This window comes from Phacochoerus africanus, chromosome 4 (genome assembly GCF_016906955.1).
Source record: "Phacochoerus africanus isolate WHEZ1 chromosome 4, ROS_Pafr_v1, whole genome shotgun sequence".
NCBI lineage: Eukaryota > Metazoa > Chordata > Mammalia > Artiodactyla > Suidae > Phacochoerus > Phacochoerus africanus.
The window spans coordinates 28,336,352-28,357,569 of record NC_062547.1 but is presented as its reverse complement, the minus strand read 5'-3'; the positions used below and the strand labels follow the sequence as shown (position 1 = coordinate 28,357,569).

The following is a 21,218-nucleotide window of genomic DNA, read 5'->3' as shown; positions in this document are numbered from 1 at the left end:
TAGTTAATGCAAAGATACAGTTTACTCAAATTAGTATTTTTATGTGCATTCAATTTTCATACATTTTTTCAATTAAAAAAAATTTTTCCTTGTTTTTTTTTGGCTGTGCTCCTGGTTTTTTTTTTTTTTTTGATAGTTTTTTTTTTGTCTTTTGTCTTTTGTTGTTGTTGTTGTTGTTGTTGCTGTTGTTGTTGCTATTTCTTGGGCCGCTCCTGCGGCATATGGAGGTTCCCAGGCTAGGGGTTGAATCCGAGCTGTAGCCACCGGCCTACGCCAGAGCCACAGCAACGCGGGATCCGAGCCGCGTCTGCAACCTACGCCACAGCTCACGGCAACGTCGGATCGTTAACCCACTGAGCAAGGGCAGGGACCGAACCTGCAACCTCATGGTTCCTAGTTGGATTCGTTAACCACTGCGCCACGACGGGAACTCCTGATAGTTTTATTTTTAATAGGATTAATTTGATAATACTTTGATGTACTGTTGTCCCCAAACATTTTTCTCTGTAGTGATCCATTAGGAAATAGCCTTACTCTACATCTACTCTACCAGGCCAGGAAATTGAGAGTAATTGACAGATACCTTCCTCCACTGCTCTGATGTGCCCTTTATGTCTTCGTGTACCAAATTCTGACAGTTTTATTTGCCTTTAAGATATTTTTATTTTTTTAAATTTTTAAAATTTATTTAATTTTTTGCCTTTTCTAGTGCCACTTCCCACTGCATATGGAGGTTCCCAGGATAGGGGTCTAATCGGAACCGTAGCCACTGGCCTATGCCAAAGCCACAGATCTGAGATGCATCTGTAACCTACACCACAGTTCACAGCAATGCCAGATCCTTAACCCACCCGAGCAAGGCCAGGGATCGAACCTGCAACCTCATGGTTCCTAGTCGGATTTGTTAACCACTGCGCCACTACACGAACTCGTAAAATACCTTTTGAATCTACTTCTCTTTCTCTATTTTTCTGCCTTTCTTGTCTAATGCAGTCTCTTAAGTAAATCTACCACCACCCATCCCTCGTTAAAGTCTTTTAGTGATTTTATTTTAATCACATCTGTTAGACGTTTATCTTTGACTTTGAAGACTTTGCATGTTCTGGCCCATATGAGTCTCTTCAGACTCATTTTTCCTTATGCTTTTTCTTACTCTCTAGGTGTCAGCTTGAATGCATACTTTAATTTTCATACATTTGGCATCCTTCTTTGTACAGGCCTTTGTAAATGATGTTGCTTTTTCCTTGAAGCACTTCTTTCCTTTCTTCTACTGATCTTCCAGATCTCAGCTCTTGCAGTACTTAACACCAAGAAAGCCTCTCATGGTCTTTCCCTAACTAGGTCCAATCCATTATACTTCTGTGTAGTACTTTTCATAGATGTAACTTTACTGTTTTTGTGTTTGATAACTCTTCTCAGTTGGACTGTAAGCTTAGGGAGGGTAGATACTGTATCTTTTACTTAGCTTTCTGTAGCTCCAGTGCCTAGTATATTGCCTAACACATAGTTAGGTGCTAAATAAGTGTTTATTGAATGAATAAATGGTAATTGTTAGCTCTTTTTGAACTAACTTATTTAAGATACTTAAAGTTTATTACAAATAGGGAGTTCTTTGAGGTGCAGTGGAAACGAAGCTGACTGGGAACTATGAGGTTGCGGGTTTGATCCCTGGCCTCGCCTAGTCAGTTAAGGATCTGGTGTTGCCGTGAGCTGTGGTGTAGGCTGGCAGCTGTAGCTCCTATTAGACCCCTAACCTGGGAACCTCCATATGCTGTGGGTGCAGCCCTAAAAAGCAAAAAAAAAAAAAAAAGAAGAATATTACAAATAGTTTCTTGGCTCCTATCATTCTGTTATAAGTATCTGTTGGAATTTAATGTTTTTAGGTGGTGATGAGGGTTTTTTCCCCCCCACCACAGTATTTTGTAGAATGTTGAATCTTATTCAAGTCAGGCATCCTTAGATAGTCCAAGATCATAATTCATATTCTGTTTTTAGATAAAGCTCTAAAGGAAATTGTTGAGCGTGTTTTCCAGTCAAACTACTTTGACAGCACCCACAACCACCAGAATGGGCTCTGTGAGGAAGAAGAGGCAGCCTCAGCACCGACGGTTGAAGACCAGGTAGCTGAAGCTGGTGAGTACTCAGATGGATGTGAGCTTTAGTTTAGGGTCCTGTTTTTATTTTCCTTTACTACAAGTTCAAGCTGTACATTTCTTTAGTTGTGTATGTACACTTAGATTTTTAAAGAAACTTTAAGCATGATCACTTATTAAGATAAAGCAAATTAAGAGTAATTCCCTGAGGTATTAAATATCAGTTGTTTATCTTACTGATCTTGATCACAATTACAAACTGATGTTTTCTCTTGCTGCAGTATTGCTGGGTTGGAGTATGGATGAGAGGCAACTGTTATAAGGCTTTTCAAATAGATTTTTGACTGATGTGCCTAGATTTATTGCCGTTTACCATGCCAGTATATGACGTGAATGGTGTGAGGTTTTGTTCTTTTTTTTTTTTTAATGATGGAGGATTATAATTCCATGATCTTGAACTATAAATTCCTCAGTTGCCAGAGTTCTGTTCTAGCACCCAGCACATCACTAATATGTAGGTAAGCACTTATTATGAGTATTTCTATGATAACTTAAGTTGCTGAGTAAAATTTTGAGTACTATTGAAATTATTGGTGGGGTATACATTTTGTAATGGGTTAAAAGCATGGATTCTAGAATCAGACTGCCTGGATAAAATCTTGGCTACAACACTTTGTGTAACTTCGGGCAAGTTACCGAACTTCTCCGTACCTTAGGTTCTCCACTTAGGAAGTTATATGTAATACATGTATATGGTGCCTGGCACATGGTAAGGCATGGTAGTAGTGTTAGTTATTAGGTTGAAACTAGAAGAGAAGATTGCACATTGATGGAATTTATGGTGGCAGAGCAACATAGGACAGTTGTTGTCCCCCCACCCTTTATCACTTTCATTTTACCAAGTAGATTAAAATGGAGAATTGGATGCTGTTTTATTGGCATTTATACTTGATCTGGAATAACTCCTATTGAAACTAAAGTGATTTATTTTGGAGTAAATGGAAAGAAAACTTTCTAAATATATTGTAAGAATAATAAAATATAGAAATTGACTGTTGACTATAACTAAATAAATTCAAACTGTGGTGGTGAATTGTTTTGGAGATTGAATTAATTGTTAACTTTAAGAAGAGATAACTTACACTGTTTTGTCTCGTTTTTTTTTTAACCTCTTAGAACCTGAGCCAGCAGAAGAATACACTGAACAAAGTGAGGTCGAATCAACAGAGGTATGATTTTTATTTAATGCTGTCTTTTCCTTTCTGCCTTTCAAACAGAGGTCTCAAATATTTACTTTGTTTTGCAGTATGTAAATAGACAATTTATGGCAGAAACACAGTTCAGCAGTGGTGAAAAGGAGCAGGTAGATGAGTGGACAGTCGAAACAGTTGAGGTAAGAGTTCTCTGTTACAAGGTTGATGTCTTTTGTCTTTAATAGTAATTTTTATCTCCTAATTAACAGATTTAGATTAAGTATTTTGTATTGTTAGTACATTTATTATAGTAACAAACTCATTATATTAGATTGTTCTGTTTCAAAGATGGTTTGCTTATTACCTCTGTGGATATTTAATATAATCACTGCTTTGCTGATCCAGTTATATGAAGTTATACAGATATTGGAGTTCTTGTTGTGGCTCAGTGAAAACGAATCTGACTAGTATCCATGAGGACGCAGGTTCAATCCCTGGCCTTGCTCAGTGGGTTAAGGATCCTGTGTTGCCTCAGATCTTGCATTGTTGTTGCTGTGGCTGTGGTGTAGGCCAGGAGCTATAGCTCTGTTTTGACCCTTAGCCTGGGGACTTCCATATGCCGCGAGGGTGGCTCTAAAAAGACAAAAAAAAAAAAGGAAATTATACAAATATCTGTGTGTAATTTAGGGGGTTAATCTGTCTATCAAAGTGTATGATTTTTTTGTTATCAGGTTGCTCTGTAAAAATCTGAGTTTCCACCTGGATAGCCTTCAGAAAGACCTACCTTACAGAGTGATACATTGGAGTGTCATTTTAGATTCCTCCTCCATCCTAGTGCTGTTGATTACCAGTCTCTATTATCTCAGTATTGCTTATAAAGGAGATAAGGTTGTGTCTTGCCCAGGCTCAACTGGTATGACTTGCTCAGGCTTAAAAGCCAGACAAAGGAATATAAATTTGAGGCAATTAAAAATTAGTGCGATTTCTCAGCAGAGCAGGGAGTTATTAAAAACAATAATCAGGAGAAATTATTAGAACTAGGAAAATGATAGGTGGAATGAGCTTTGGCTTTTGTGGCAGTCTAGATGAAATGATTGAGCTTGATGCTGTGGTATCTGCAGAGAGAATGAAATGATGGGAGCTCAAGCTTCATGATAATAATAGTCAACATTTCTTGAATGTTCAGCATATGTCAGGTAGTGAAATAGATTTATGTTTGATATAGATATGTAGCCTTACTTAATGTAAAGGCTTAACAGTTTTAAGTAAAATCCATGATTTTAGGAAGTAAGCACAGATAGTTTGTTGAAAGCAGTTTACGGGGTAAATCTGAAAGTCTACATGGTGACCCTGTGGAATTGGGAACATTGTAGAAGTGGCATTGATCAGAACATTAAAGTTAGCATCATTTGGTAAGGTTGACTGCATTTGAGTCTGCTATTCTGTTTACAGTATAGATGGCCTATGTAATTTGGGGACTGGTCATGATGATGATGAATGGACCTCTGTCACTGTTCCAATCCATTCCCCTTGCCTTCTCTCCCACTTTAGGTGGTAAATTCACTCCAGCAGCAACCTCAGGCTGCATCTCCTTCAGTACCAGAGCCTCACTCTTTGACTCCAGTGGCTCAAGCAGATCCTCTCGTGAGAAGACAACGAGTACAGGACCTTATGGCGCAAATGCAGGGGCCCTATAATTTCATACAGGTAGGTGTGGTTTAGTCAAACACTATAACAGAAGGTTTAAGCGTTTACATTTTTAGTCAAACACTATAACAGAAGGTTTAAGCGTTTACATATTTAATTCCATTGTATCCTAACTTGTAGGATTCAATGTTGGATTTTGAAAACCAGACACTTGATCCTGCCATTGTATCTGCACAGCCTATGAATCCAGCCCAAAATATGGACATACCCCAACTGGTTTGCCCTCCAGGTTAGTAATGATACTTTTTGTTTCTTTGTTTTTTGGTCACACACTCAGCATATGGAAGTTAGCCACCAGGGATGGAATCTGAGCCATAGCTGTGACCTATACTGCAGCTGTGCAGTGCTGGTTTCTTAACCCACTGCCGGTGGGCTGGGGATCAAACCCACACCTCCACAGTGACCCAAGCTGCTGCAGTCTGATCCTTAACTTATTGCACCATAGCAGGAACTCTAGTGATGGTACATTTTCATTTGAGAAATAAAGGATAAAGCCAAAGCTTTCAGGTTTTGTAAACTTTGTGAAAATTAATTTTTTTCTCTTTAATGCTTGCTTAATATTTAGATCTTGTATCTTTTAATTTTATAGGAAATATTACTTTTTTTTCTGTAATATGAACACTAAATGTAGTTCCATCATGTTAACTTTACTGGCAAATAGACGTACATAAAAGTACATGCAGGAGTTTACATTGTGGCACAACGGTATTGGTGGTGTCTTGGGAGTACTGGGATGCAGGCTCAATCCCTGGCCCAGCATAGTGGGTTAAAGATCCGGCATTGCCATAGCTGCAGCTTAGGTTGCAGCTTTGGCTTGAATCTGATCCTTGGCCTGGGAACTCTATATGCTGCAGGGTGGCCACAAAAAAAAAAAAAAAAAGTACATGCAGATTTACAATTCGGTGAGTTTTCACAAACTTGAACACACCAGCACCCAGGAAGTGGAACATTATCAGTACCCCAGAAGCCTACTTGTCCTCCCTCTCTCTTTGCCCCTTATTAACCACTTCCTGACTTACAGAACTATGGACCTGTTTTTCCTATTTCAAAATTAATCTAGGAATAAAAATAAGTGTCTTTTTTGAAGGATGATTGCAGCTTTTTAGAATTTCTGAACATTTTATTACTTAAAAATATGAGATGCAGTAGCTAAGTGATTTAGGGAATGCTTAAGAGGAAAGGAGAAAAGATAGACTGAAGACAGCTGAAGTTTCAAACTACTGTTTTTACACCAGTTTTTGAAACATCAACATACTAAATAGGGTTAGTGCCTGGTGTTGTGTTCAGTGGAGCATCTCTTTTGAGTTTAGTAATTTTTTTTTTTTTTTTTGCTATTTCTTTGGGCCGCTTTACTGTTCACAGGATATTTATTTATTTTGTCTTTTTGCTATTTCTTTGGGCCGCTTCCGAGGCATATGGAGATTCCCAGGCTAGGGGTCTAATCAGAGCTGTAGCCACTGGCCTACGCCAGAGCCACAGCAACGCGGGATCCGAGCCGCGTCTGCAACCTACACCACAGCTCACGGCAACGCCGGATCGTTAACCCACTGAGCAAGGGCAGGGACCGAACCCGCAACCTCATGGTTCCTAGTCGGATTCGTTAACCACTGTGCCACGACGGGAACTCCTGAGTTTAGTAATTTTGAGTTTTGTTTTTTCCTAGAACAGGCCAGCATTAAGGACATAAAAATGGAACCATATAAAGTAGCACATTTAATATTGTTCATCTTCAATGTCATGAAAGGAGTTGCTGGTAAAAACAATGTTTAATGAACACAATTAATATGGTAACGTAGTTAGGATTTCTCTACTTTAGAGAAATGGAGCTTATATCTCTCCACCAAGAGTTAGAAAACAGAGCCAGGGAATCAGAGTTACTAGTGTTCATTTTTTGAGCTCTATCAGAGGGAGAAAACAAATAGTTTTAGCTGTGCCAGTCCACAAATGCAGCACTTACATAACCTGTAAAGCTATTTAGATATTCCGGTAATGCTGAGTTCATTAGACACTCCAATGAAAATAACTATTTCCAAATGACTAACCAAAGATACTATATATATATATATTTTTTTTTTTTTGTCTCTTTAGGGCGGCATACGGAGGTTCCCAGGCTTGGGGTCCAATCGGAACTGTAGCTGCCAGCCTGTGCCACAGCTACAGCAACACCAAATCCGAGCCGAGTCTGTGACCTACACCACAGCTAATGGCAACACCGGATCCTTAACCCAGTGAGCGAGGCCATGGATTGAACCCACGTCCTCATGGATGCTAGTCAGGTTCATTAACCACTGAGCCGTGAACTCCTAAGATACTTTGTTTTAATTATCTGTCTAAAAGTGATTTGGGAAGGGATTGAAAGGATGATGGGAGTTGGCAATAATATGTATACTAAATTGTATGTAGGCTTTTAAAGGTGTGTTTTTATTTATTTATTCCTTGTGGAAACATTAGAATTGTTTTTTTTTTTTTTCCCCTTTTTGGCCATGTGTTCAGCATGCGGAAGTTCCTGACCAGGGATCAAATCTGTGCCACGGTAGTGACAAGGCAGGCCACTAGGGAAGTCCTGGAAAAATTTGAAACTGTATTGAAAGTTAATAATGTTAAAAATGTCACTAGATACTATCTACCTAAAGTCTTGTGTAAGAGCAATGCCACTTAATAGTTACTGCTTTAAAAGACTCTGCATCACTCTGGCACTGATTCTTATTATTCTGCTCTATACTTCATTTTTAGTACTGTCTTGATAATATCTTATGTTGCCTGACCAAAGTGAAAGCCATTCTGACAGTTGACTAATAATGACTGGCAATGAGTTGAAAATGCTCACTTGAAAACCAAAATCTTACCTATATTTTCCCATTTATTTTCATGATTACTAAAAAAGTTTTTTGACTATGGAAATTTGACTTTAGCAACCAAGTAAAAGGTATTTATACATCTCTGAAGAACTTTTTTTATGACAATTTTTTTGGTCAATTTTGCAGTTCATTCTGAATCTAGACTTGCTCAGCCTAATCAAGTTTCTGTACAACCGGAAGCTACACAGGTAAGAGTAATATAAATATTTTTGTAGGTTTGTTTTAATCGGTTATTTAGACTTCTTTCTTAGTTAGCTTGTGAAAATCAGGTATGAATTTAGTCCGTGTCTGAGTCTAGCATGGGAAGCTGTCAGCCTTTATTTCTATATTTTGATTTATTTTTTTCTTTTAATGAACTCAGCATCTTTTTTATTGTTGTTAATCTTTGTGTTTATAATGAAGGAAGAAGCCTTTTAATTTTGAACTAACAATTGGAGAAGGACATGTTTTCAGTGTCATAATTATAAAATTTAGTGTAGATGTCATCATCGTAGAAGCATTTGTGAGAAACTTGATAATTGGACTAGAGTTTATTTAACTTTGAACTTTAATAATATGTGTATTTTTACAGTTACTAAGTATCATAGTCTCTTTAACAGGTAATGTCTATTTCTTAGCTCTCTGCATTAGAGTTGCTTTGTAACAGAATGAAGCTTTGTTTTCTTTACTTATTTGTAGGTTCCTTTGGTTTCATCCACAAGTGAGGGATATACAGCATCTCAGCCGTTGTACCAGCCTTCTCATGCCTCAGAGCAACGACCACAAAAGGAACCACTTGACCAGATTCAGGCAAGTTCTGTTACCAGGTCATATAAACTTCATTAATTGGTTGGCGATAAATAACTGTTAATATAGGATATCTTCTTTTTGGACCTAATGCATGCACTGTGGTATTTGTATTTCATAAAATGGTTGAGTTTGTTAGCATGTTTGGGTGATAGACTTGGCTTATTTAGGTCATCACTAAAGTGCATCTATTCACTTTTGTGTTTAGGCAGCAATCTCTTTAAATACAGACCAGACTACAGCATCATCATCCCTTCCTGCTGCTTCTCAGCCTCAGGTGTTCCAGGCTGGGACAAGCAAACCTTTACATAGCAGTGGAATCAATGTAAATGCAGCTCCATTCCAATCCATGCAAACGGTAAGCAAATTAATTCAGCTAACATTAAGTGCCTGGTGTGTAGTCTTCATGCTAGAGTCTCAACAGAATGTATTTAACTTCGTGCTTGAGTCTGCATCTACCCTAGCTGTAGATTGTATATTTAATTGACCATAAACTCTCATTTTTTTTTTTTTCCGTTCCCAGAAGAGAAGAAAAATTTGATTCTTCGGTGTTAGGTGTCCACATCTTTTTGTTTTGTAGGTTCACCTTTCTGATTTGATTAACAAAATTTTGAACATGCTGAAAAAGTAGACTGATGAATATCTATATGTAGACCATTACTTTGAATTAACAGTTCTTTACACTTTGTTGCCGTATTTGCTTATTCTTTTATTTTACTGAAGTTATTCTCAAAGTAAATTAAGAGATATGACACTTCACCCTGGTTCTTTAGTAATAAGCATCTCTAAATTGCAGAATTTCTAGAAAATAATGATAATGAAAATACTGTGATCTATAGTATGCAACTAAAACAGTGCTCACAGGAAAATTCTTAGAGTTGAAATACTAAATTTTGGAGTTCCTGTCAAGTGGCTCAGCGGAAACGAATCCGACTAGGAACCATGAGGTTTCGGGTTTGATCCCTGGCCTCGCCTAGTGGTTTAAGGATCCAGTGTTGCTGTGAACTGTGATGTAGCTCGAAGATGCGGCTCAGATCTGGTATTGGTGTGGCTCTGGTGTAGGCTGGCAGCTGTAGCTCCCATTGGAACCCTAGCCTGGGGAACCTCCATATGCCCCGGGTGCGGCCCTAAAAAAGGACAAAAAAGACAAAAAATAAATACATAAAATACTAACTTTTGACTACAATATCAATAGAAATAAATATTGAACTTAAAAGTTCATAGACTTAATTTATATAAATGATACTGTACCAGGCGGTTTTATCTCTTAAAAGGATTTCTCATGTGCAATAGCATTTCCAAAGCTTCTGATAATGTGTCTTTAATCCTCATTTGTATTCTGCTTTAAATACAAGGTTGGGGTTAGGGAACAATGTAGTATATATGTATTTTAATACATTGAGGTATATTTCATTAATTGAAGGATTCGTATGTGTGTATGATGTCTGAGACTTCTCTAATGCTCTTTACATTTCAGGTAAAACCAGCATTGAGATCTGCCATGTTGAAAGTAGGAAAATTAGCATAGTGAAAAGAACTAATTTACTTTATTTACTTGTAGGTGTTCAATATGAATGCCCCAGTTCCTCCTGTTAATGAACCAGAAACTTTAAAACAGCAGAATCAGTACCAGACCAGTTATAACCAGAGCTTTTCCAGTCAGCCTCACCAAGTAGAACAAACAGAGCTTCAGCAGGAACAGCTTCAAACAGGTAGGAAAACTAGTGTCACTTCCTTGGCTACTTACTTGTCAGGATTTTTTTTTTTTTTTTTTTTTTTTTTTTTGCCATGGCATATGGTAGTTCCCAGGCCAGGGATTAAACCTGCGTCATGGCAGTGACAGCAATACTGGATCCTGAACTGCTAGGCCACTGGCAAGCTCCCTCCAGTGCAGTTATTGGCAGTGTTATGTTAGGAGATTTTGGACTTCATTTGTTTTGTCTTTTTTAGGGCCACACCTGTGGCATGTGGAAGTTCCCAGGCTAGGGGTCCAATCAGAACTGCAGCTGCCGGCCTACACCACAGACACAGCAAGGTGGGATCTGAGCCTCGTCTTCAACCTGCATCACAGCTCATTACAACGCTGTATCTTCAACCCACTGAGCGAGGCCAGGGATTGAACCCACGTTTTCATGAATGGATACTAGTTGGGTTCATTTCTACTGCGCCACAAAGGGAACTGCAGGTCTTGGTTATTTAATTCTTAGGAGGCTTAATTGGAATCCTGCAGCAAACTGGCAAACTGCTAAGAATCATAGGAATTAATGCTTTAATTTTATCACACTGATGTGAATAACAAATTTTGTTTGTCCAGTTTCATGATAGACTTGGGTCAGCATTAATTTTTTTTCTTACATACCCCTGTAGTGTTATTTGGCATCACTAATGAGGAGGGAGGTTCAGTCAACCATAATCTGATAGAAATTTGTCAGTTAGATTATCTGTGCTCAGCTTCTGAATGTTAAAACTGGGCTTCTTGTTCTTAGGCTCTTTTAATTATTTGATGCCTAGCATACCTTGGTGATATTTTGAGTTTGGTTCCAGACCAATGCAAAAAAATGAAAATCTTGGAGGTCCTGTGGGTTAAGGACCCGATGTTGTCTCCGTGAGGATGTGGGTTTGATCCTTGGCCTTGCTTAGTGGGTTAAGGATCTGGCATTGCTGCAAGCCGTGGCCTAGTTTGCACGTGCGGCCCAGCTCCAGTGTTACCTTCACTGTGGTGTGGGCCTCAGCTGCAGCTCCAGTTCAACCCCTGGTCTGGGAACTTCTGTATGCTGAAGGTGTGTGGCCATAAAAAGGAAAAAAAAAAAATGAGTATCCTGATAAAGTGAGGCACATGAAATTTTTCGTTTCCTAGTGCATAATAGAAATTCTGTTCACACTGTATGTACTACGATCTATTAGGCATGCAGTCTTTTTTTTTTTTTTTGTCTTTTGTCTTTTTGTTGTTGTTGTTGTTGTTGTTGCTGTTGCTATTTCTTGGGCCGCTCCCGCGGCATATGGAGATTCCCAGGCTAGGGGTTGAATCGGAGCTGTAGCCACTGGCCTACGCCAGAGCCACAGCAACGCGGGATCCGAGCCGCGTCTGCAACCTACACCACAGCTCACGGCAACGTCGGATCGTTAACCCACTGAGCAAGGGCAGGGACCGAACCCGCAACCTCATGGTTCCTAGTTGGATTCGTTAACCACTGCGCCACGACGGGAACTCCAGGCATGCAGTCTTAATTCAAAAATACTTTATTGCCAGAGTCCTCTGTTGGCTCAGCCAATTAAGGATCTGGTGTTATCACTGCTGTGGTGCAGGTTCAGTCCCCGGCCCAGGAACTTCCACATGCCGAGGATGTGGCCAAAAAAAAAGCCCAACTTCATTGCCAAAAATGCTAACTGTCCTCTGAGACTTCAGTAAGTTGTAGCAGTAACATCAAAGATCACTGATCACAGATAACTGTAACAAATACAAAGTAACAGTTTGAAATATTGGGAGAATTACCAAAATGTGACACAGGAAATGTGAAATGAGCAAACACTGTTGGGAAAATGGCACCAATAGACTTGGCCTATGCAAGGTTGCTGTAGACCTTCGATTCATAAAAAATGTACTATCTGTGAAGCCCAGTAAAGAGAAGCACAATGGAACAAAGTATACTTGCATTTATAAGTTGGTTTTATAGCAGATATATTTGGGTCCTCTAGACATTATGCTGACATGTTTGCTATTTTAACTTTTTCATGGTAGTGTAATGAAATTGAGTTAGTATGTATCATTTGATTTGGTTAGTTTTGCCCTTTGTGCCAGTTGATTTCAAACTGTCTTGTTCTTTTTTTTTGGCCGCCTCTGCAGCACATGGAATTCCCTGGGCCAGGGATCAGATCTGAGCTGCAGTTGCTACCCATACTGCAACTGCAGCAGCGCTGGATCATTTAACTTACTGTGCAGAGAGATTCTACCAATTTGGTTGTGCCACAGCAGGAATTCCCAGATTGTCTTATTCTTATATTCTACTTGACTTTACTAATAGATTTTGAAGCACTTGAGCTAGATGTTCTTTTCTTAACCATTTCAAAATATACATTATTTATGAAAATCAACTTTAAAACATTTGCAGGTATTTTCAGTAAAAAATAAAATTCGCTCATGTGCTTTTCTTAAATACTTCCACACTAACCACTCTAGTAGGCTCTGTCATCTCTTATCTTGAATATTGCAGTTGTTTCCCTTAATTCTTGTTTTATTTCAGTCCGTTCTTCACATACTAGTCAGAGTGATTGTTTTAAAATGTAAATCAGCAGAGTTCCTGTTGTGGCCAGTGGGTTAAGGACCTGACATTGTTTCTGTAAAGGTGCGGGTTCAATCTCTGGCCCTGGCTCAGTAGCTGGCTCAGTGGGTTAAGGATCTGGAGTTGCTTCAAGCTCTAGTGTAGGTTATAGATGTAGCTTGGATCTGGTGTTGCCGTGGCTGTGGCATAGGCCACAGCTGCAGCTCGGATTGGACTCCTAACCTGGGAACTTCCATGTGCCTCAGGTGTAGCTGTAAAAAGAAAAAAAAAAAAAGTCTATTGTCTCTCTCCTGTTCAGAACCTCCCTGTGACTTCCAATTACATTTAAAAAGATATCCAAAGTCTTAACCTTTGTTTACAAGTATTTAATTTGGCCCCTGCCAGATCCTGCTATATATCGTGTTTTCTTCCTGTGTGTGCATACCAGCCACAATCACAAGTGCTCTCCTTTCTGAGGACCTTTGAACTTTCTTTTCTTTTTGCCTGAGACTTTCTTCCACTGTTGTTTGCATGGCCATGCTTTAAAAGTGTTTGAAATGTAATCAGGTATTCAGGTGGGATGTAAGTTGAAGGTTCTGTTCATTTGTTTGTGATTGAGTATCCTACCATATAGCTGCTTAGCTGGGGGAGAGTATGGGTTTTGTATGTTTTAAGTATCAAGGGAATATTAAAAGAATTAGAAAACTACCACTAAGGAGTTTTATAATGAAAAAAAGTTACAAAATGGTAAATGAGTATATAAATAAAGATCGTTTGATTATTGTGGGTCTCTTGTGTTAATAGACAGATGCCTCTAAGAAGATGTTTAATAATATAGCCTTTCAAGTCATTTGGAAGGATAGGATTGTGTATTTTGAAAGATTTGGAATCATTGTTGGAGAATTTGATTCCCATTAGCTTAGTACAGGAGTAGGAGAAAGAGCCGGGCCTTCATTAGTATGTAGTTTTTCCTTACAGTCAATATGAACACGTAAAGATGTAATTAAACTTCGAGGATACTGTGTAAGACATTTCTTAAACCAGAAAACATGGGAAAACAAATGTAATGAGCTGCGTGTATGCATGTATGTATTCATGTATGTATGTATACAGCTTTGTGTGTGTGTGTATATATGTATGTATTTTTTTTTCTTTCTATTATAGTGGTTGGCACTTATCATGGTTCCCAGGACCAGCCCCATCAAGTGACTGGTAACCACCAGCAGCCTCCCCAGCAGAACACTGGATTTCCACGTAGCAGTCAGCCTTATTACAATAGTCGTGGTGTGTCTCGTGGAGGCTCCCGTGGTGCTAGAGGCTTGATGAATGGATACAGGGGACCTGCTAATGGATTTAGAGGTAAAAAAAAAAAAAAAAACCCAAAAACAAGTTCATGTTTTTTTCTGATTTGTACAGTATATTTCTATGTATTGCACATATTTCTATCTGTCATGATTTTTAGGAATAACATGTATCTGCATTAGCTTCTTAGGTACAATGAATGTAAACATTTTTAGTATGTGTTGAGATAGTCATTTTAAATTGGCAAAATTGGGACTGAGCTTTTTGTATGTATTAAATCCATATCTACTACTATACTTTAGGGGGAAACTGCTTTCTATAAATTATCAGACCTTATGGAGGTTTTCTTTGTTTTTTCATGTGTATATGCATGGATGGGTGAAAAATTTCATCTCTAAGACAACTAAGACTCTAGAAATGTATGAACAGATTGACTCTAGATAGGAATTAAGAAAGTAAAAATTACTTATGAAGATGATAAAATTGTTTTCTTGTCCTAAATTTTAGGAGGATATGATGGTTACCGCCCTTCATTCTCTAACACTCCAAACAGTGGTTATACTCAGTCTCAGTTCACTGCTCCCCGGGACTACTCTGGCTATCAGCGGGTATGTAAAATTGTTTTAAAAGTAGAAATCTGTCCTAAAATATCCCCAATGAAAGGGACTAATGTAGCTGCTTGATGGACTTGAGTAACTAATTTGGGACTAGTCTTGTACCTTTGTACAAGATAATTCCTTATTGAAAATGATGACTTGCTTTTTGGTTTCTTGCTTAAATAGGTTTTCATTTAATGGAGTGACAAAAACAATGATAATTAAGAGCAGAGAAATATATGTCATTGATCTCGAGAAGTAACAATTACAGAATAACTTGTAGCAATGCTGTATTTCACTGTTTAAAAGAAAAATAATTCTGTATTCTACAAGCATTAGGCTATAAGAATTAGTGGTAGATGGGTACACGTTAAAAATTATCTTTGCTTCAGTACTAACTAGCTTGTCTTTTAGGATGGATATCAGCAGAATTTCAAGCGAGGCTCTGGGCAGAGTGGACCACGGGGAGCCCCACGAGGTAATATTTTGTGGTGGTGATCCTAGCTCCTAAGTGGAGCTTCTGTTCTGGCCTTGGAAGAGCTGTTCATAGTCTGCATGTAGGTTACATGTTAGGAATACATTTACATTTCCAGACTTGTTGCTAGGGATTAAATGAAATGCTCTGTTTCTAAAACTTATCTTGAACCCAAATTTAATTTTTTGAATGACTTTCTCCCTGTTACTATATAAACTGTCTTGAAAACTAGAACATTTCTCCTCCTCAGAAAAAGTGTTTTTCCAACTGCAAATTATTTTTCAGGTCCTAAAACCTGCTAAATGTTTTTAGGAAGTACTTATTGAAACATTTTTGTAAGACATTTTTGGAATGAGATCAAACATTTATATAAATTTATTATTCCTCTTTTATTTTTCAAACATGCCTATTATATTTTAGGGCCAGAAACCCTTTAATGGCCAGATAAGCCATAGTTACATTTAGAGAACCATTTAGAAGTGATAGAACTAACTGAAATTTTAATGCCTTTTGGACTACTATTAGTGATATAAATGTCAAGTTATTTCTGACTTTTAAGCAAAACCTCCAAAATTCCTAACTTAATAGAAGTATACTTAAAAATTACAGGTTTTAGGAGTTTTTGGTTTTGTTTGTTACCATAGGAAAACTACTTCCTATTTGGGCAGGAAGTCAATCTGTGTAACAATTAGAGACAGCATTTCATATGATCTGATGTTCTAAATGGTTCTCCGATTTGAGGGAGGTTAAATTGAATAGGTTTCCTCTAGATATTGGCCATAACATGTATAAAATGTATATTAAGGAGGAATTACAAAGCACTTTGATTTCAATGCTAGTAGAAACTGGCCAGCAAAAAAAGGTGCATTTAAAAAAAAATTAATGGATCACTTGGGAATTACTGACTTGAAGTATCAAAGGATATTTGCATGTGAATGTGGGTTATGTTCTTCTTTCTCATCTTGTAGCATATTCTATGAAAGTTAAGTTGACTGGTAGCTAAAAATCTGTTTTAACAGCATGTAAAAAGTTACTTTATCTGTTACAAGTCATTATACAATTTTGAATGTTCTGTAGTTTCTTTTTAACAGTTTAGGTAATAAGGTCTGTTTTTCATTCTGGTGCTTTTATTAATTTTGATAGTATGATGTTACTTCCTACTGAAATGTAAGCTTAGAGTGTACACTAGAATGTAAGCTCCATGAGAGCAGGTACCTTGTCTGTCTTCACTGCTGTATCTATTTCCAACGCCTGATGACAGTGCCTGGCACATAGTAGGCACTCAATAAATATTTGTTGAATGAATGAATGAATGAGTACTGGTGGAATACTCCATTAGATCTGCTCTTCTTTTAGCTAGAGAACATGAGCAAATTTGCGCATGACAACTTCCAGGACAGGTGAAACTTGAACACTGAAGAATTGACCTCTTAAACCTAATAATGTGGTGACAAGCTGCCCACATGCTTCTTGACTTCAGATGAAAATCTGCTTGAAGGCAAAACAAATAATATTTGAAAGAAAAACCAAATGCCATTTTTGTCTTCTAGGTCGTGGAGGGCCCCCAAGACCCAACAGAGGGATGCCGCAAATGAACACTCAGCAAGTGAATTAATCTGGTTCACAGGATTATGTTTAATCGCCAAAAACACACTGGCCAGTGTACCATAATATGTTACCAGAAGAGTTATTATCTATTTGTTCTCCCTTTCAGGAAACATTGTAAAGGGACTGTTTTCATCCCATAAAGACAGGACTACAATTGTCAGCTTTATATTACCTGGATATGGAAGGAAACTATTTTTACTCTGCATGTTCTGTCCTAAGCGTCATCTTGAGCCTTGCACATGATACTCAGATTCCTTACCCTTGCTTAGGAGTAAAACATAATATACTTTATGGAGTGATATCTCCATAGTTATCTGAAGTGGCTTGGAAAAAACAAGATTGACTGTTGACATTGGATAAAATCTACAAATCAGCCCTAAAGTTACTCAGTGGTAATTGACAAAACTAAAATATTTCCCTTGAAAGGAAGATGGAAGGAGTGGAGTGTGGTTTTGGCAGAACAACTGCATTTCACGGCTTTTCCAGTTAAATTGGAGCACTGACCATTTAGATGCATACCAAATTATGCATGGGCCCTTAATCACACAAATAGGGCTGTCTACCAGCCTTAGGCTTTGACACAGCACTATTTATCCTCTGGCCAGACAACTGTGGTTAAAAATACATGTAAATTGCTTTTTTACCAGCTGATAATGTATAAGACAAAGCCAAAGTGCAAAATTAGGCTTTGATTGGCACTTTTTGAAAAATATGCAACAAATAAGGGATGTAATCTGGATGGCCGCTTCTGTACTTAATGTGAAATACTTAGATACCTTTTTGAACACTTAACAGTTTCTTTGACAATGACTTTTGTAAGGATTGGTACTATATATCATTCCTTATGATGTACATTGTCTGTCACTAATCCTTGGATCTTGCTGTATTGTCACCTAAATTGGTACAGGTACTGATGAACGTCTCTAATAGATAATCATAACACTCTTGGTCACATGTTTCTCCTGCAGCCTGAAAGTTTTTGAAAGAAAAAAGATATCAAATGCCTGCTGCTACCACCCTTTTAAATTGCTATCTTTTGAAAAGCACCAGTATGTGTTTTAGATGGTTTCCCTATTTTAGGGAAATGACAGTCAGTAGTTTCAGTTCTGATGGTATAAGCAAACAAATAAAACATGTTTATAAAAGTTGTATCTTGAAACACTGGTGTTCAACAGCTAGCAGCTTATGTGGTTGACCCCATGCAGTTAGAGTTACAAATTTTATGGTTATTTCCAGCAGCTATTTCTATAGTACTTGCACTTACCTTTTGTCTAACTCTGATTGAATTATCCATTTCTCATGGAGGTATTTATATTCAAAGTGGTGATTACTTCCCTTAGATATATAGGGAGAGTCCTAAGTTTGATGGAGATGGAGAGTTTAGTAAGTTATGTACTATGTTGAAATTTGTGCTAGCAGTTGGAGCACTAGTTCTGTGTGCCTATGACCTTATGCTGCTTTGTTGTATCCCACTTTGACTTCATGGAGAATTAATCCCACCTATTAAGCAAAGGCTACTAAGTTAATGGTATTTTCTGTGCAGAAATTTTGTGTTCAGCCTTTAAAGAATTCTTCCAGTAGGTGCTCAGATACTTAAAAAAAAGAAAAAGAAAACCCACAAAACTGTTCTCAAACATTCATCAAGAGACAACTGGAGTTTTTGCTGGTTTTGTAACCTACTAAATATATAGGCTATTGAACATTCCACATTCAAAAGTTTTGTAGTGTGGTGGGGAAGGCGGGAGGCGGATTTTCAATGTTTATTTTAAAATAAAATAAGTTCTTGACTTTTCTCATGTGTGGTTGTGGTACATCATATTGGAAGGGTTATCTTTACTTTCGCAAAAAAATATATCTTCTAGCACCTCCCCTTGTGTGCTTTAAGCAACATCTGCCTGGGATGTACCACAACCATATGTTTGCTGTATTTTAGGGGAATAAAACATTCGTGGTTTACTGGGTAATCCCTAGATGATGTATGCTTACAGTCCTTCTATATAAAAGGACTATATAAAAAACTAAAATTTGCTCTCTGTGTAGAAGATAATTTCATGACATTTAAAATCAAACTTGAAGTAAATAAGTTCTTTATACAGTAATCTCTATGAATCAGTTCAGAGATGGGATGGGGAGAAATGCTTTCTAGTTTTCAAATTTCTATGCATTAGTGCAGATGTGAATGTGTAAAGGTGTTAGTAGTTTGATTATTTCTATGTATGTTTTTAAAGGAATCATTTGTTCTTTTTGAAATATACCTTTTTTTTTGGCATTCTACCATTGCATTCTCAATCTAAAGCTTTTATGCCTCAATTCAGACTATATTTTTTAAAAGAGTGCCTCATTATGGGGCAGAGAACTTTTTAAAAAATCCCATTACGATCTGAGTCTTGGTACTAAGTGTTCTGTATAATATGTGAATACTTGTCCTACCTGCAGAAGGCCTTTTGTTTGGTCAAGTGCATATTCTAGCAGAGTTCAAAGTAAAAGATTGTCATACATGGCACTGTAGCTTCTTGGTATAGCAAGACTCCTTGTATAAAGTACTTTCATAAATGCACAGTATCAATCATCTCATGTGGATAATGAGACTCCTATTTTAAGCTTTAAGGTAGAGTGTCATTGATAACTTTGGTTAGGGCAATTTTATTTTCAGATCCTAATATCCTGAAGGAATATGAAAGAGTTTTTCTGATCATTGTATCTTGATATTAAAACAAAATTCGTTAAATATTTTTAATCAGTTAGCTTCTACAGTTCTTTGTCTCCAGTATATATGACTCTGTTATGTGGGAGACTTAACTTGGAGACATGAGAATGTGTGTGATTCTCAGAAGGCTCATTAACTGAGGTGCTCTGTTGACAACCAGTTCATAAAACATAGAAGGTAGTTGAGCAGTCAGCCTAAGTGTCTTAGGAAATTTGTATTCATTATATCTTCAATAATATATCTTATTAGGGGGAATGGGATAAAGGTAAGCAGAGTTAAAATTCTTCATTTCATCTCCAAGCTCCTGAATTCCCATTCCGGTTGAGTTCTTAATTAGCGCTCTTTGAAGTTTTATTGACTATAAGTTATATTTAAAAGAATCAGTTTTGTCCTTGAGCTTATCCCTTCTGAAGAGTTAATGGGGAGGGAAAACTCTCAGGAATATAAAGGTAATTTGTTAAGGCTCATCTCTATACCCTTTCCCATTTTGAATTCTACAAAAATACTGGAAAAGACTAGTGAATGTTTTAAATTAGATTATATCATTAAAATCTGATACCTTATTGTCCTTGAGTGAAGTTTGCTTTAGTTCTTTATACTGTCCCACAAAGTAAGTGGAGAAGTGCTTCTCCTGAGAGGAGGGGGAAAAGCTTAAATCTCTAGTAGCCTTGCCTTACTTACTTGTTAGACGACTACATTTTTCTCAAGCAGGATTTTAATCCTTTACTTTAACAGCTGTTCGGAAGCCTAATCGGTCCTGTGCAGAAGACTGGCTCTTTGAGTGTGAGTAGTGAAAGACCACCTGATTTAGTAAAGTCAGTTTTTAGTGTTGTGTTCTTAAAGTGCTGACTTCTTCATATTAGGAAGCCACTGTGTTAAGTCAGCAGACCAAATCTTTATTCAGCAAATTTGGGTACTCTTTGCCTTGCCATCAGTGGTGCAAAATCACTATGGTTCCTGTTTCCATTGAATGGTCTTATCAAAAATACTGATGTGATGACACTAAAATATAGTAAATACCATGATGGAGCAACATGGTTGATGATAGATATTAAGGCCATGATAGGTTATGACCTAGTCAAAATGATCAGGAAAGACTTGAAAGGGAAGATTAAACCAAGACTTGAGGCTGAGGAGTAGTTAACTAGGTAAAGAAGGAGAGAGAATTGTGTGTCCAAATCCAATCCAGTGACTTAAGTTTTTCATTTATTAGAGCTAGAGATAGGCTGAAGCAACAGATAAGAACTACTGTGAACAGCTTTAGAGTTCTATTACATGTTAACTTTAATCTCCATTTAACAGTTGGAAACTCAAGGTTTTTAAGGTGTGTGTATAGAAGGTGGGATTGGGAGGGAGAGAATAGCGGGTCACCTAATAAAACTGCCACTAAAGAACACTCAGTGCAGGAGTTCCCGTCGTGGCACAGTGGTTAATGAATCCGACTAGGAAGGAACCATGAGGTTGCGGGTTCGGTCCCTGCCCTTGCTCAGTGGGTTAATGATCCGGCGTTGCCGTGAGCTGTGGTATAGGTTGCAGACGTGGCTCGGATCCCGAGTTGCTGTGGCTCCGATTCGACCCCTAGCCTGGGAACCTCCATATGCCGCGGGAGCGGCCCAAAGAAATAGCAAAAAGAC

General features: G+C 37.8%; 1 protein-coding gene across 1 annotated transcript in view; it reads left to right on the top strand.

The window, feature by feature from the left end:
- The window catches only part of CAPRIN1 (cell cycle associated protein 1), a 42,686-nt gene extending 24,017 nt beyond the window's left edge, over window positions 1–18,669 (top strand). The window contains exons 7-19 of the mRNA XM_047776027.1: window positions 1,996–2,133; window positions 3,270–3,322; window positions 3,400–3,486; window positions 4,838–4,993; window positions 5,114–5,222; window positions 7,978–8,039; window positions 8,530–8,640; window positions 8,846–8,995; window positions 10,199–10,349; window positions 14,061–14,255; window positions 14,706–14,806; window positions 15,209–15,272; window positions 16,820–18,669. Of these exons, the coding sequence (XP_047631983.1) occupies window positions 1,996–2,133; window positions 3,270–3,322; window positions 3,400–3,486; window positions 4,838–4,993; window positions 5,114–5,222; window positions 7,978–8,039; window positions 8,530–8,640; window positions 8,846–8,995; window positions 10,199–10,349; window positions 14,061–14,255; window positions 14,706–14,806; window positions 15,209–15,272; window positions 16,820–16,884 (1,442 nt within the window). The 3' untranslated portion in view covers window positions 16,885–18,669. The remainder of the gene's footprint in view (window positions 1–1,995; window positions 2,134–3,269; window positions 3,323–3,399; window positions 3,487–4,837; window positions 4,994–5,113; window positions 5,223–7,977; window positions 8,040–8,529; window positions 8,641–8,845; window positions 8,996–10,198; window positions 10,350–14,060; window positions 14,256–14,705; window positions 14,807–15,208; window positions 15,273–16,819) is intronic.
- Window positions 18,670–21,218: the final 2,549 nt, after the last annotated feature.